Source organism: Syngnathoides biaculeatus, chromosome 11 (assembly GCF_019802595.1).
Source record: "Syngnathoides biaculeatus isolate LvHL_M chromosome 11, ASM1980259v1, whole genome shotgun sequence".
Classification (NCBI taxonomy): Eukaryota; Metazoa; Chordata; class Actinopteri; order Syngnathiformes; family Syngnathidae; genus Syngnathoides; species Syngnathoides biaculeatus.
Window position 1 is genome coordinate 15,261,294 of NC_084650.1, and position 13,871 is coordinate 15,275,164.

Genomic DNA, 13,871 nt, shown 5'->3' on the forward strand with positions numbered 1-13,871 from the left:
AATAAATAGCAACATTTTGAAAAAAATTTTGTAGTTTATAATATATGTAATAGTTTTGTTAAAGACTATTAATAATTCTGCAATATGAATATGAATTGCAAAAGAGATGTGAAAAAATAATTAAAGTCAATTAATTTAAATTAGTACGACTAGCATAACTTTTACTAAAATATATTTTCTAAATAAAACACTTTTTTCAGTCTGTATGGACTGCAAAATGTTTAATTTAAAAAAAAAAATAAACGTCCCATTTAAAACTAGCAATAATATCCAGAAAATGTAGTTTTTTGTTTTTTAATGGCCAAGTGTTTAAAAGATTATTATTATTATTATTATTTGCAAAATGTATTTTGCGAAAGACCTTTTCATTCTATTTGTGTGGGGATACAAAAGTGTTAACATGGAACTAAATGATGGTCACCCTAGCTCTAGCTGAAGCTATATAATCGTATCTACTGTATACGGGCTTCGAGTGGCTACTGCAACGTACTCACATCCATTACATACATTAAACAGTGTCTGGCAAGTGACTCCACTAAAAAGAGAGACAGCAGTAATGGGGAGAATGGTTAGACCTCGTCATAAAAATGTAAAAAACATGCAACATTTTCTTCAAGAAAAGATCCGAGTGCAAACGTCTGTGCTGCTGTTCCCATTGAGGGGCACAGAGAGTCATTAAATGGCTACAATACAGGATTTTCAACAATATAAGACACAATCATTATTCATATAGACATGGAAACCCAAGCAGTGCTGCCATAAAGGTGCAGGAATAAAATCTTTGTTGTGTCGCTCCCCAATTGTTTCCGCAAAGGAAAAGTCCATTATGTGTTTAAATAAAAAGGAGAGCACCGCAAGGGTTTAATCATTCTTAAAACACATTTCATCAATAGACATTTGAAATATCATCACAACTAACACAACTAATCATTCAAGTGTTACAAAAAACAAAAAAGCAAAAGCAGAAGGCATTATAGGAACACAGAAAAGGACAAAAGCTTTGACAAACACATAAAAGATCCTATTTTGAACTAGGATTAGCGAGCTCGTAGTTTGAGAGATCTATGGGAATTGATTTAATCCAGGCCAATTAATGCCTGGATAAAAACGGTTAAATTCAACATGAATAAATTGTCTGACATCTAGACAAATATTTTTCAAGATATGTCATGCTATTATAACTACTAAGAAAAATAATTAACTTTTCCAATTTGATTTTAAATTTGTATGAATAGCTAAAACTTGAAATATTTTAAATAATAATTATGTTTTAACAAACAGCTTTTAAAAGCAAATCTGTCTTTACAAATAGTTTTTATAAAAATCTAGAAATATATATATATATATATATATATGGTATTCAATTTCTATTCCGATCCTAAATATTTGAAAAGGTAACGTTTCAACCTGCATAAATATATAGAACTATAGATATATAAATTGAAAATTCAATGGATCGCTATCATCTTACCATTTTATTTTCGAGTAGTATACACTGCAAATTTTAGGAATTTATTATTTTAGAAAATTGTAAAATTATGACTATGAATATTAAAAAAAACATAGAAACTATACAAATATAAAATAATTAGATGGGATGAGTATTCCATTAATTAAACTACTTTTAATTCATTTTTTGTTAATATGGTCAATTTCTATTTTTCCATCTGTATCACTACTTTTAAAAATGTTTTAAATTTCTCAAGTTTTGATTTTTAAAGAAATATTTCTACAGTACCCCATGAGTAGTGAAAAAAATATAGATATTTTTTGCAATTTATCGACTTACAATAAATTGCAATGGGGATTTGAGTGTGGGTAGGGGGGTATTACCTTATCTCCTAATACAAACCAGAGACACATAAGCAAAGCTACATCAGGGTAGGTGGGATACTATAACAACATTGTACACATTGTTATACTATTCCACCCACCTTAATGAGGATCCTTTGGGCGTGGCGATCCCGTAGCCTTTGGAGTCCAGGTTGCCTCCCACCTTCATGGTGTCGCAGGGCTTGCGCTGCTCGATGTACTCGTTCATGGTGGACTCCAGCAAGTAGGCGTACTTCCCCTTGGACTTGCGGACCCTCAGAACCCCCTCGGCTGTTTTTTTCACAAACACCGAGGGCTCTGCACTCCGCATGTACGTCCACATTTTGTCAAAGAGGGCAATTTTAGAACGCTGTGGGGAGGAAGAAAGATATAGCTTAGGAAAATAATGGTAAAAATCTATACGCATGGGTGTCAAACTCAAGGCCCGGGGGGGAAGATCTTGCCTGCCACATCATTTTATGTGGCCCGCAAAAGGAAATCATGTGCGTCAACTTCCATGATTGTTGCTAAAATCTGAACAAAAGTTCAACATTCTCATATGTAATGAACAATAATGTCAAGATATGGCATTTTTCTGCTAACCAATCCCCTTTTTACGGTTACTTAATCACTAGTTCAGCAAACTATTATCCTTCTGATTTTGAAACTAGTTAACGCTCAATTTGCGTTTATGAAAGAATATGAGGTATGGTTTTCGCTGTCGTGACGGCCCTACGAGGGAAATTGAAAAAACAATGTAGCACTCGACAAAAATTTGTTTGACACTCCTGAACTAGTACATTTAAAGGAAAAATTCCGGTGGTTTGTAGTAACAATGTATCCACTAGCTCATGTAATATGTACTCAGTCTTGATAATGTGATATTAAATCATCTCTCATTTAATAGTGTTTTGAGAAGATTTTTAATCGACAATTACGAATTTTCAGGTGCGCCGCCATTTTCGCGAGTCACATGACCTACATGTGCGGACGTGACGTGTTACGCGGTGATGGATCTTCGGGCGGGAATGACGCAGAGTCTGACAAGCGAGCGGCGGAGCGGTGAGCTCGCTCTCTGAGCCCAGGAGTTAGCTCGCCGGGGAATATCAGCTGATCGGGAAGACGGAGGAATACTTCCATACAGATTTGAACCTGCGGCTGTAAATAATGTTGAATATTCGGATGGTTCTCCGCCGCTCGCTTGTCAAACCCCGCGTCATTCCGCCCGAAGAACCATCCGAATATTCAACATTATTTACAGCCACTGATTCAAATCTTCCCGATCAACCGATACTGCTATTTCTTCATCAGATGAGGATATATCCGAGAAATCAGCGTGGTGTCCTATGTAATCGAGCGTTTGGAACCCCACATAACACGTCACATCCGCGCACGTATGTCACGTGACTCGCGAAAATGGCGGCGCACCTGAAAATTCGTAATTGTCGATAAAAATGTTCTCAAAACACGATTAAATGAGAGAGGATTTAACATCACATTATCAAGACAGAGCACATAATACATGACCTATTGGATACATTGTTACTCCAAACCACTGGAATTTTCCTTTAAAACCAACAGCGTTCATTAAAAAAAAAAAAAAAAAAGACCAAAACATTAGACAAGGCATTAATTTTATCATAACGGAACAGGTATTAATACATAATCAGTTCACGACAGCTTACCCTAAAGAACTCTTTTGTGGAGCCTGAGTCTAGCGTGCCATATGCAATCTCGGTCTGCTTGGCCAGGTCCTCGGCGCTCTCAATGGGCGACACCATCCTCTCAACGGTGAGGAAAGCAGCCAGGTTGGCCGTGTAGGAAGAGATGATGATGAGCGTGAAGAACCACCACACGCCGCCCACGATGCGCCCGGACAGAGACCTGTCGCCCAAATGCAATCACAGTCTCTTTCATCGGGACAAAAGACGGGGATAAAAAGCTCAATTTTTTTGAGAGGGGAGAATCATTCATTTTATGACACTGTAGTTAACTTTACTACCGACAAATTGCGTATGCGGTGGCAGGACCTGAAGGGTTACGAGGGCCCACAAAATAACCTCATTTGGTTTACGGTGGCGTACAAAGACCAAGGCCTCCCTCAAATAGTGAAAGAAACACAAAGAATTGATGCACCTTGGCCTCATTTATTTTTATAATTACCTATATTTAGTGTTAGACCGTAAATACTAATTATGATGCCATAGTGTTCAAAGTCATTTTATATTTCAGGCGTAAAAATGATATACCGTTAATTTCCCCAAATATACCACAAGTGCGCCAAAGCCTTTCTGTGAGAGGCACTAACCAGGCTAAATTTACCTCCTACCCCACATACAAAAATCTTTTTTTGTCAAGTTGCACAGTATTACTTCAACAATGCTTACAATTTTATCTTCAAATGAACTCTGGTGCTACAGGAAGAGTATAAAAATACACATATCTACGGCAAGTTGTCAAATCTCTCTCTCTGGAATTGTGGAAAATTCACATGAGCCACTGTGGATAGACCATGTATTTAAGTTGGAGTTTTGTCATTTGCCAGTTCATTGAGTATGCTTTACCGCATCCTGGGTTACTCCACCATTATAGACCAGTCTCGCTTTCGTTATGCTCTTTAGTTGTCTCAAAGTTATTGGACCTTGCTTCTTTTTTTTTTTTTTGGATCCTGCCTTCTTGGATTGTGTTGTCGTGCACAACTATATTTTTTAATAAAGCCCACTGAACATCATGCCTTTGCCTGTGAGTCCTGCATTTGGGTCCACCCCGTTCCGCTAGCTCAGGGCTCAGCAACCTTTTTGAGGCTGAGGGCTACTTCGTGAGCACCGATTGTATGAGGGGCTACGTGACCTGTTTGCGGCAAATTTCAGACTCAGTTCATTATACGTACATAAAATATTTTTGTTTTAATTTATTGGAGTAAATGACATTACAGGTATTTTAAAATTTAAATTCATGTAAGCAAGTCAGATTCAGAATTTAAAGCACAAATAATAGTCACAATTTGTGGCCTATGGTATTTTTAGAACATACCTCGCGGGCGCCTTATATGGTCCTCGCGGGCTACCATTCGACTGCGGGTACTGCGTTGGTGACCCCTGCGCTAGCTTATGACAAGATGTCCTGGATAAACATCTGAACAATTGAAAACGTGAATGTTGAGATTTGAATTCGTAAAGTGTATCCATTTTGGATGTCTTAATACTTTATTATATAGAAAAGTTTGAATAGTGGTAAAACTGAATTTGGGAGTATGGAAAATACTTTCTAATCCGTCTTCAATGACTGGAATACCTTGACGTCGAAATGGGTTGAATCGGTTGAGAAGTATGGGCGGACTCAAAGGTTCGAAATATTATGTGGATGTTGTTACTCATCCAGACAGGTCATTCGATTCTCAGGGTATTGCAAATGGACTGTTCTCGGTTGTCTTAGAAGAGGTTTTGCCACTCATTCAAATAGGCGTCATCAGTTCATCCAGAATGCTTGGAAGAACTCAGATAAGAGGTGAAACATCTAAGACAACCAGAGCAGTCCAGTTGCGATCAATGCAGTGCCCTGAGACTCACAGAATAATAGTAAAAAAAAAAAAACATTTTGTTTTGCACCAATAATATGTGTGAATGCTCTTAATCAATCCCACAATTAGATGGTAGGTACCTTGGTGAAATGTCACAGCCTTGTCGCATGAACGCCCCCAGAGAGAACCACAGGCTGTTGAATATGCCAAACTCGTTGGTGGACTCGTTGGTCTGAATCTGCCCGTCCTCGTACTCCTCGGTGTGCCACTCGTAGGGGCTGAAGCGGCTGACCAGGAAGAGCACCACGCTGACGCCAATGTAGGCGAACACGATGCACATCCAGATCTCGTAGGCCAGCGGGTCGAGGAACGAGAAGACACCGGGTTTGGACTTCTGTGGCTTCTTGATCATGATGGAGATCCCCAGAGACATGAAGGGCTTGGAAAAGTCGATCACCTCCTCTCGGACCAGGGTGATCGTCAGCGGAGCCACGGCGATGTCGGCTTTCTGAAAAACAGCCGTGGGTCTTATGATTGATCCAACTTAGTTTTAACAATAATGTACCGTGATTCCCGTCCGACAGAGCGCACCTGGTTATAAGCCTCAGCCAGTACATTTGTAAAGGAAATACCATTTGGTATATACATACGCCGCAGCCATGTAAAAGCTCCAAGTGCCCACATTGAAACAGACATTGAAACAGATATTTACAAAGAAAGACGATACACAGAGAGTTAAAAGATGGCGCTGCCGCGCTAACGATAGCGCCGCCACGCGAACAGGGCTGGTTAAAAATAAACATACTGGTAAAAATCACAGAGACACTGTAGTAAAAACCCTAGTGCAGCGCTAACAGGAACGGAGAGGTAAAAGTTACTTCCTCGGCACATATATTGCACCAGTGTCACTCTTATATTTTCTGCTCGACTGCCCCCTCGCGGCCGTTGGAAAAAAATGCACAAATTAGCCACATCACTGCATAAGCCTCAGGGTTGAAAGCGTGCGAAAAAAGTCGGGGCTTCTAGGCCGGAAATTACGGTATTGAGGAAAAAGAGAGGCAACTCACCCCATAAACTAACTCGCCGACCATCCCATTCCAGATCTTGGTCTCGGCATCCCTGGCTCCGTACCTGCCGTCGCCGACGATTTTCAGCTGGTATTTGAAGCCGCAGTGTTTAGCGATCTCAGCGGCCAGATCCACGCAGTAGCCCTCGTAGCGGTCGTTGTCCTCAAAGAGATCTGCGTTCTTTTTCAGCATGACGTAAGGAGCTTCCTGAAGAACGGCCATCATGACATTATGCCATTTAGTGAAGGAGGAAGCTTTGGAAAGGGTTGTTCATTGTGCTCAGACAATGAAACCTTGAATTTCAAAATGATCCCAAATTTGTGCAATATTGTGAGACAATTAGCAAAACTTGCCGGGGTACATTAGTGTGCCATGAGCGCTCTTCAGGTGTGCCGTGGGAAGTTATCCAGTTTTATGTAATTGCAAAAAAACATTTATCCCAATAAATAATGTATCTTTATTCATCCATTTATGGCACTGAGGCACAATGACAGACAGAAGAAAAATAATCATCTTCTATTAGATGGCAGGAAGTACATACAGCAATGAATTGATCCATTTTTGGTGACATTTACTTTTGTTGGTGTGCCGTGGGATTTTTCCATTGTAAAATATGTACCTTGGCTCTATAAAGGTTGGAAATCACTGACTTAGTGCTGTAATCAATGAAAAAAAAAATTCAAGTATTATAAAATTCTTAAAGTTATTTTATTTTTATTATTTTATTAATTAATTTTGTTTTATTTATTTATTTTAATTATTAACATTTTTTATATATGTTTTCATGGCTGTGTGGATTTTTTTTTATTTTCATGGTAATATCCACAAAAGTGGAATGGAAGCAATTTCTTCCAACCACAAAAAAAAAGAAGACTGACAATTCGATATAAGGCTAAAAATATGGAGTTCATCCTCAATTTGTCATAAAAATGTGGGCCAGAGATCCATTTGGCACATTTGAGGAAAGTGTTAAACTAACATAAAGTCATCCAGTGAGGACGGTGGATCATGGAAAAAAAAAATATAAAAAAAAAAAAAGCACCAAGCAACAACTTGTGGTGTCCTTTGTGAACGAGACCACAATTATGTGCATCCCAGTCTATACATAATTGCTAGTATTTGGACTCATAGGGGAATTAATCCAAATAGATGTGAAAGCCCAGAAAATTCAAGGTACCACCGTGTTATTGTGCAGCCGCGGGTGGTGCAAATCAAGATGAATGAAAAAAGGAGCCGCATTTACATTGCGTCCTTCCGTATTAATGTTACCTGGTGCCTGGGGAACCGAAGGACAAGCATCCCGCAAACCAATTAAAGCAGCAAGCGCGACCATAAATCAAAGCGTTCTTCCTGATAACTTACTAAGATGGTGGTGACAATGACCGTTTTGTTTTCCATCCCCGTCGAGTCGTTGGCAAAGACGTCGGATTTGGTGACTGCCATTTTGTCAACCTCGTTCCAGTAGCCAATCTGTCGGGCGTGAATAAGCAATGAGCGCCAGTCGGAATGAGACACGGGTCATTAATCGCGGGAGATTCCGAGCCCCCCCCGATAGGGAGTGTTTACCTTTACGGGGCCGTTGTTCTTCAGTTCCATTATGTTGACTGAGTAGTTGACCCGCTTCCCGTGCTGGTCAAACTGAATGTTCCCCGTCAGGCCGTCTACGCGCACCTATGGCGACAATGCGTCTTTTAAATTCAAAGATGGTGCAGATAAGGACCTTATTGAGCATTTTGATGGAGCTGGCAAGTCTTTAAAGAAGAAGGAAGTGAAATATTCGGCCATCAAAATGGAATTGATTGCCGGACAGAGTGATGTTGGGCCTCTGCCACGCATTAAAAAAAATGAAAAAATACTGTAATCGCGACTTGTTGGCATTGCTGATGCACAATGTGTTCTTAACATCCCTTGATATGTTTCCAAAAGACATTTTTTTTCTTTTACTAAAGGAAAGCAAAGCTAATTTTTTTGTACAGCACATTTCATACACTAAGTAACTCAATGTGCTTTACATGATTAAAGGCATTTGAAAACAAAGAGATAAAACATTTAGAACGGGATAAAAACAATAAAAATGACTAACAATATTAAAAAAAAAGACAAAACCGCATACAGTGCAAGTAATATGATCAAATAGTGGATATATTCTAAAAAGCATGAGGAAAAAAAGAATTTTCAACCTGGATTTAAAAACATTCACACTTGGGGCTGACCTCACATCTGTCGGCAATTTATTCCATTTGTGTGCAGCATAATAGCTAAATGCTGCTTCACCATCTTTGCTTTGGACTCTGCGCTCCACTATCAGACCTGAGTCAGTCGAGCTCAGAGCTCTACTGGGTTTGTATTCTGCAAGCATGTCTTTCATGTATTCAGGACCTAAATCCTTTAGTGATCTATAGACCAGTAGCAGGACTTTAATATCTATTCTAAAACTGACTGGAAGCCAGTGCAAGGACTTTAGGATTGGAGTTATATCCTCTGACCGCTTTGTTTTGGTCAGAACCCGAGCTGCAGCTTTTAATCATCTTTTTTTTCTGGGAGTCCAGTAAGAAGACCATTAGAGTAGTCAAGTCTACTTGAGATAAAAGCATGGATGAGCTTTTCCTGGTCTGCTTGACACATACAAGACTTCACTCTAGACATGTTCTTCAGATGGTAGAAGGCGGTTTTTGTGATTGATTTGATATGATTGTTGAAAGTCAGGTCGGAATCAATCAGAACACCAAGGTTTTGGACGTGGTCTTTGGGTTTTAAAGATAGAGAGGCCAGGTGTTTACTCACAGCAATTCTCTTTTCTTTATTGCCAAAAAAAAACAATTGTCTCAGTTTTGTTGTGATTTAGTTGAAGAAAATTTTGGCTTATCCAGTTTTTGATCTGATTAAGACAGTGGCACAATACCTCAATTGAACTGCAGTCATCTGGACACACTGCTAAATATAACTGTGTGTCATTTGCGTAGCTATGGTAGTCAAAATTAAAGTTTCCAAGAATTTGACCCAAGGGTAGCATATACAGGCTGAACAGGAGAGGTCCAAGAACTGACCCTTGAGGAACCCCATAGGTCACTGCCGTTCGATGAGACTGAGCACTTTCAATGGTCACAAAGTAGCTCTAAACCATTTCAGGACCTTTCCACTGTTAAAGACCAAGGGATAATCTGAAATGACTCAATCAAGATTCCCAAATTTGTATGCTAATCTTTCTTCCGTTTAATCTAACGAATGCTTCCTTGTGTAAGAACGTTAATGATTTCTCTGCGATACTCGACACCCTTGTTATCATTCACGCCCTCACGAAGGCGGCTCGATCTACCGTTCCTGTGGAAACCTGTCTAGGCCATCTCGAGGAGAGTGCGGCTAGGTTTTACCTGCTTCAGCGCTCGCTCGATCTCCACTCCCTGAGCCCAGGGAACGGCGGGGTTGGCCAGGCAGTCGCCGTTATTGGCCCGCCGAGTGAAGTCAATGCGTTGCTTGTGCAAGTAGCGGAAGGCCTCTGTCATCACCTGAACCGCGTCGTATGTCAACGCCGACGTGTACTAGGCGACAGCAGACAGAGGAAGGAACTTTAATTCGGAAAATCGGGGCAAGTAACCTGAACAGATTTAAGGTTGAGGTCTTCTGATACATAGAACCTTGTCTCTGGGGGTGCCGTTCACCCTTAATGATTCACCAAATTGTGTTTTTTGTGCTCTTTCTGAAATGCCAAAAGATGCCTCCTTAATAGCAAAGTAGGACAGTAATTTGGTGTCAAAGAAGTATACTGAAGTGATACATCCAGACTGAGAGACAAACGTTCTGTCGGAGAGGAGCTAATTTTAGCCTGGGTTGTTAGTGAATCTTACGGAGAGTCTGAAAGGAGTTTGACATTACTCTAAACATAGAGGTATATTTATAATTTCAACTATTAATATACAAAAGTTATTCTTAAAGTGTAATGAGTACCTGCCTCTCATTCTATGGAAAAGAATCACGGAATTAATAAACATATAAATATTAAATATATAAACAAAATTACAAAAAATGTGCAAGTACAAACAATCATGTTTTAAAAAAATCCTATATTTAGGCAATGTTGACATTCATCCTTAATTAGTAAGTTATATTTTACTTTTAAATACAGCACAATGCATTTATATTTAATCTTTAAAATCTTGTTTTATTAATTCAAAGTACACCTTTTAATTTTTGTGTCCTTGTTTTTCTCTGCTACATTTAATCTGGATTTTTTTTTAGCTGGTGACTTTGTACATTTAGTTATTTAGTTTTTTCCACCTTCCTTTGTTTTTTGTTTTGGAAAATTAAACCTTTTGTTGCGATTGATCCTGCCTTGCCTCCTTGCGCTGGGGTCCTCATCTTTTTTCATTATTACCACAAAATCCTGACATATTTTATCTTCTGAATGATCTCGAGCACCTCGCAAAGTACTATTCTAGTTGCACTCCACAGTACTTAATTGTATTCAACCACCTGTCCCCTGTCGTTCCTTACACGGCGTTATGAAGTGCTTGAACAGGAAGGAGGACTTTCAAAGTGGATTCAAGAGCGCAAGACGGATCTTTAAGGTTTCTAAGACCGAGAGGCTGAGCGTTGCTTCACATAAGAGGGGAAACATGGTACACGGTGTTCTTGGCCAGACTTGCTTAATAATGCACATGGTGGACGTGTCTGAAGTACTCTGGTCCAAGAGAACCCCTCACCCTGATCTTGCTGTCCGCTCCGGGATATTCTTTCTCCTCCAGGGCCTCCCACCTCTGGTCAAACTTGGAGACCAGCGGGTCGTCGAAATCCACAATCTGGAAGCCCGACACGTTGGCGCCGCCGTACTGGATTTTGGACAGGTCACCGTCAACAAAACCCTGCAAACGCGGGAGAGTTGCGGTTCATTTCGATTCCTTACAGTAGGGAAGCCTGCAATGTTGTTTAACTCTCACCAGATTGGCAATGATGTAATGGTAGCCTTTGACGTGCCTGCCAATGGTGATGACCTAAAAAAAATTATATTAAAAATGTGAACATACTTGAATTGGACACATTGGACCGAATACAGAATCCTTATCCCTATAGATTCACATCCTGAATATGAACTGAACAATATTACGGTTTTACACGTTTGTCGGCATTCTGGTCATTTTCGGTTCTTTCGGAGTACAGTAGTTGTCCCTTGAAATCCACGATAAAATGATTTTTTTGAAATTAGGTAATTTAATGGAATTGTAATTTTTTTAATGAGTATATTAATTCCAGGTATTATATTCTCTTCAAAGAATATATGAATTCTATAGGTAGTAATCTCTACTAGGGAGGTAAACCGTTAGCCTCACAGCTCTGAGGACCCAGGTTCGATCCCGGCCCCGCCTGTGTGGAGTTTGCATGTTCTCCCCGTGCCTGCGTGGGTTTTCTCCGGGCACTCCGGTTTTCGCCCAACATCCCAAAATCATTCAACATTAATTGGACACGCTAAATTGCCCCTAGGTGTGATTGTGAGTGTGGCAGTTTGTCTCGATGTGCCCTGCGATTGGCTGGCAACCAGTTCAGGGTGTATCCGGCCTCCTGCCCGTTGACAGCTGGGATAGGCACCAGCACTCGACCTTTGTGAGGATAAGCGGCAAAGAAAATGGATGGATGGACGTCTACTAGGGATGGATGATTAATTAAAATCTATCCGGATTTTTACAAAGAATTTTATCGGGGCAGCTGCTGTACTTTAAAGCTCTGACGTTTAAGCTTTTTTCCATTATGAATATGTTTTTTCAAACAGAGCGGAGCTTGTTGACAAACGCTCAGTCACTTTTGAGACTTCTCAGACCCCTCCAGTCATTTTTTTTTCAAATGGCTGAAATTGTTGTTTGTTGTTTTTATTAAAGATTCCAAAGATTAAAGATTGTAAATAACTTGTTTTTGTCAAAAGGCTTTTTTTTGTCCCCCAAAGAGGAAGTACTTATTTTTAAATGATTAAAATTTAAATCAAAACAAATGTATTTGAATGGTTTGAAGTTGATTCTAGTTAATGCTTGGGGGAAAGAAACTTCAAAGTTTGTTTTGTATCAGGTGAAATAGACCAAATCCCTCAAGTGGAAAAAATAAAACGCAAAACTTGGCTGCATTGCATAATGTAATTGTGTCTTTTTCTATCAGTAAAGGGAAAACCCTGACTCAAATCAGAACTTGGGAAGGGATTATTATTATTTACAGCATCAAGGTCTACCTCCCACAGGTTATTCCATTAAAATTTTCCATCTGTAATGCCCCAATTTTAGGAGGACATCCCTTTTGAATTCCTTCCAAGGCTAACTGCGCGTTACGCTAGCTAGCGTAGCTGACGCTCGCGGCCATTATCGCCGCATTAACGACCTGCGGCCTCGACTGCAACGACAGAGGCGGAAAGAGATATCCAAAGCGACTTTCCTTTATCGACAGCGGCGGCGACTGGGGCGGGAAAAATGGCAGGGAAAATAGAAGGGCTTTGTTGCGTTTGAAGGCTTGACAGGTGTGACACACCTGAAGCTAATCCCCGCCGCTTGACTGCCACCTCTGTTTGTTGAGAAGGCGGCTTCGGGCAAAAGTGAATAATGACGCTTTGTGTCTGTGACGGGCTACGAAGCCCAGAACGTACGTCTACCTGGAGTTCCATGAGACACGCGCGCAAAGATGCCGATTGCACTTCATAAAAATAGAGGAAACAAAAGAATCACATGTATCTACTTCCTGTTTCTTGCTTAAGGATGTTAGGAATTAACTTCACTTTGAGCTATTGCAAGATTTTTTTTTAGTTAAGAAAATATATCCCTTGACCTCTGATTTCATAATTAGCTAACCATCAATTTGTTGTATAAGATACATGTAAGCTCCATAACTAAAATGCAGTACACAACAAAAATAAGCCGAACACCTGTGATAGCTCATTGGCGCGCTCGGTCCCGCTTAAATTGGTGCGTTACTGTGTAGTACCAGAAGGAAACAAGACCTGATCCATGATGTCTTTAACTTTGTCCTGTTCACAGTCCAGGATCACCCTGCGCTCTTTCTTGTTCTCCAGGTCCTGAAAGAGCGAGCGGTATGCTTCGTCCTTGCGCTCATCTTTCAGGTTGCCCACGTTGATGGCCGTGACCTGCCACTTCCTCTCGGCCGCCGTGTCCAGGACCACCTGGAGCGTCGTCAGGCCTGGGATGGGGGTGAGTGAGGGGAGAATGACGGGGGGGTAAAATCAGATTCAACCATGCTGGTCTTGTTTCCCTGGCAACAATATCTCAATTAGGCAGTATCAAACCGTAGAACAGGACCGACAAGGAAACTCTTTGTTGATTTAGAGTTATACAAATAAACAAAAGAACCAAGCTACCTACTGACTGACTAACTAAAGGCTCCGTCACACCGTGACATTCTGGTCAACGTTCTCTAAACATTTCAATCGTTCTATTTTTCAGCGTTCTCAAATGAGGATGACACATCTGGCGTGTGATTAACGTGTG

General features: G+C 40.3%; 1 protein-coding gene across 10 annotated transcripts in view; it reads right to left on the reverse strand.

Annotated features, from left to right (window-relative positions):
* gria2b (glutamate receptor, ionotropic, AMPA 2b) overlaps positions 1 to 13,871 on the reverse strand; it is a 52,715-nt gene that overhangs the window by 10,059 nt on the left and 28,785 nt on the right. For 7 of the 10 annotated variants that reach the window (XR_009797066.1, XR_009797065.1, XM_061834587.1 and 4 more), the window contains 10 exons: positions 13,367 to 13,563; positions 11,334 to 11,387; positions 11,100 to 11,258; positions 9,771 to 9,938; positions 7,966 to 8,070; positions 7,762 to 7,869; positions 6,400 to 6,606; positions 5,473 to 5,840; positions 3,498 to 3,696; positions 1,935 to 2,182 (listed from right to left, as the gene is read on the reverse strand). Coding sequence is in view for 6 of the 10 variants with exons in the window: in XM_061834587.1 (XP_061690571.1) it covers positions 1,935 to 2,182; positions 3,498 to 3,696; positions 5,473 to 5,840; positions 6,400 to 6,606; positions 7,762 to 7,869; positions 7,966 to 8,070; positions 9,771 to 9,938; positions 11,100 to 11,258; positions 11,334 to 11,387; positions 13,367 to 13,563 (1,813 nt within the window). In the remaining 4 variants the exon portion in view is untranslated. Of the gene's footprint in view, positions 1 to 355; positions 536 to 1,934; positions 2,183 to 3,497; positions 3,697 to 5,472; positions 5,841 to 6,399; positions 6,607 to 7,761; positions 7,870 to 7,965; positions 8,071 to 9,770; positions 9,939 to 11,099; positions 11,259 to 11,333; positions 11,388 to 13,366; positions 13,564 to 13,871 lie in introns of those variants that run through there. The other 3 variants (XR_009797067.1, XR_009797068.1, XM_061834590.1) reach the window with 2 other exon arrangements.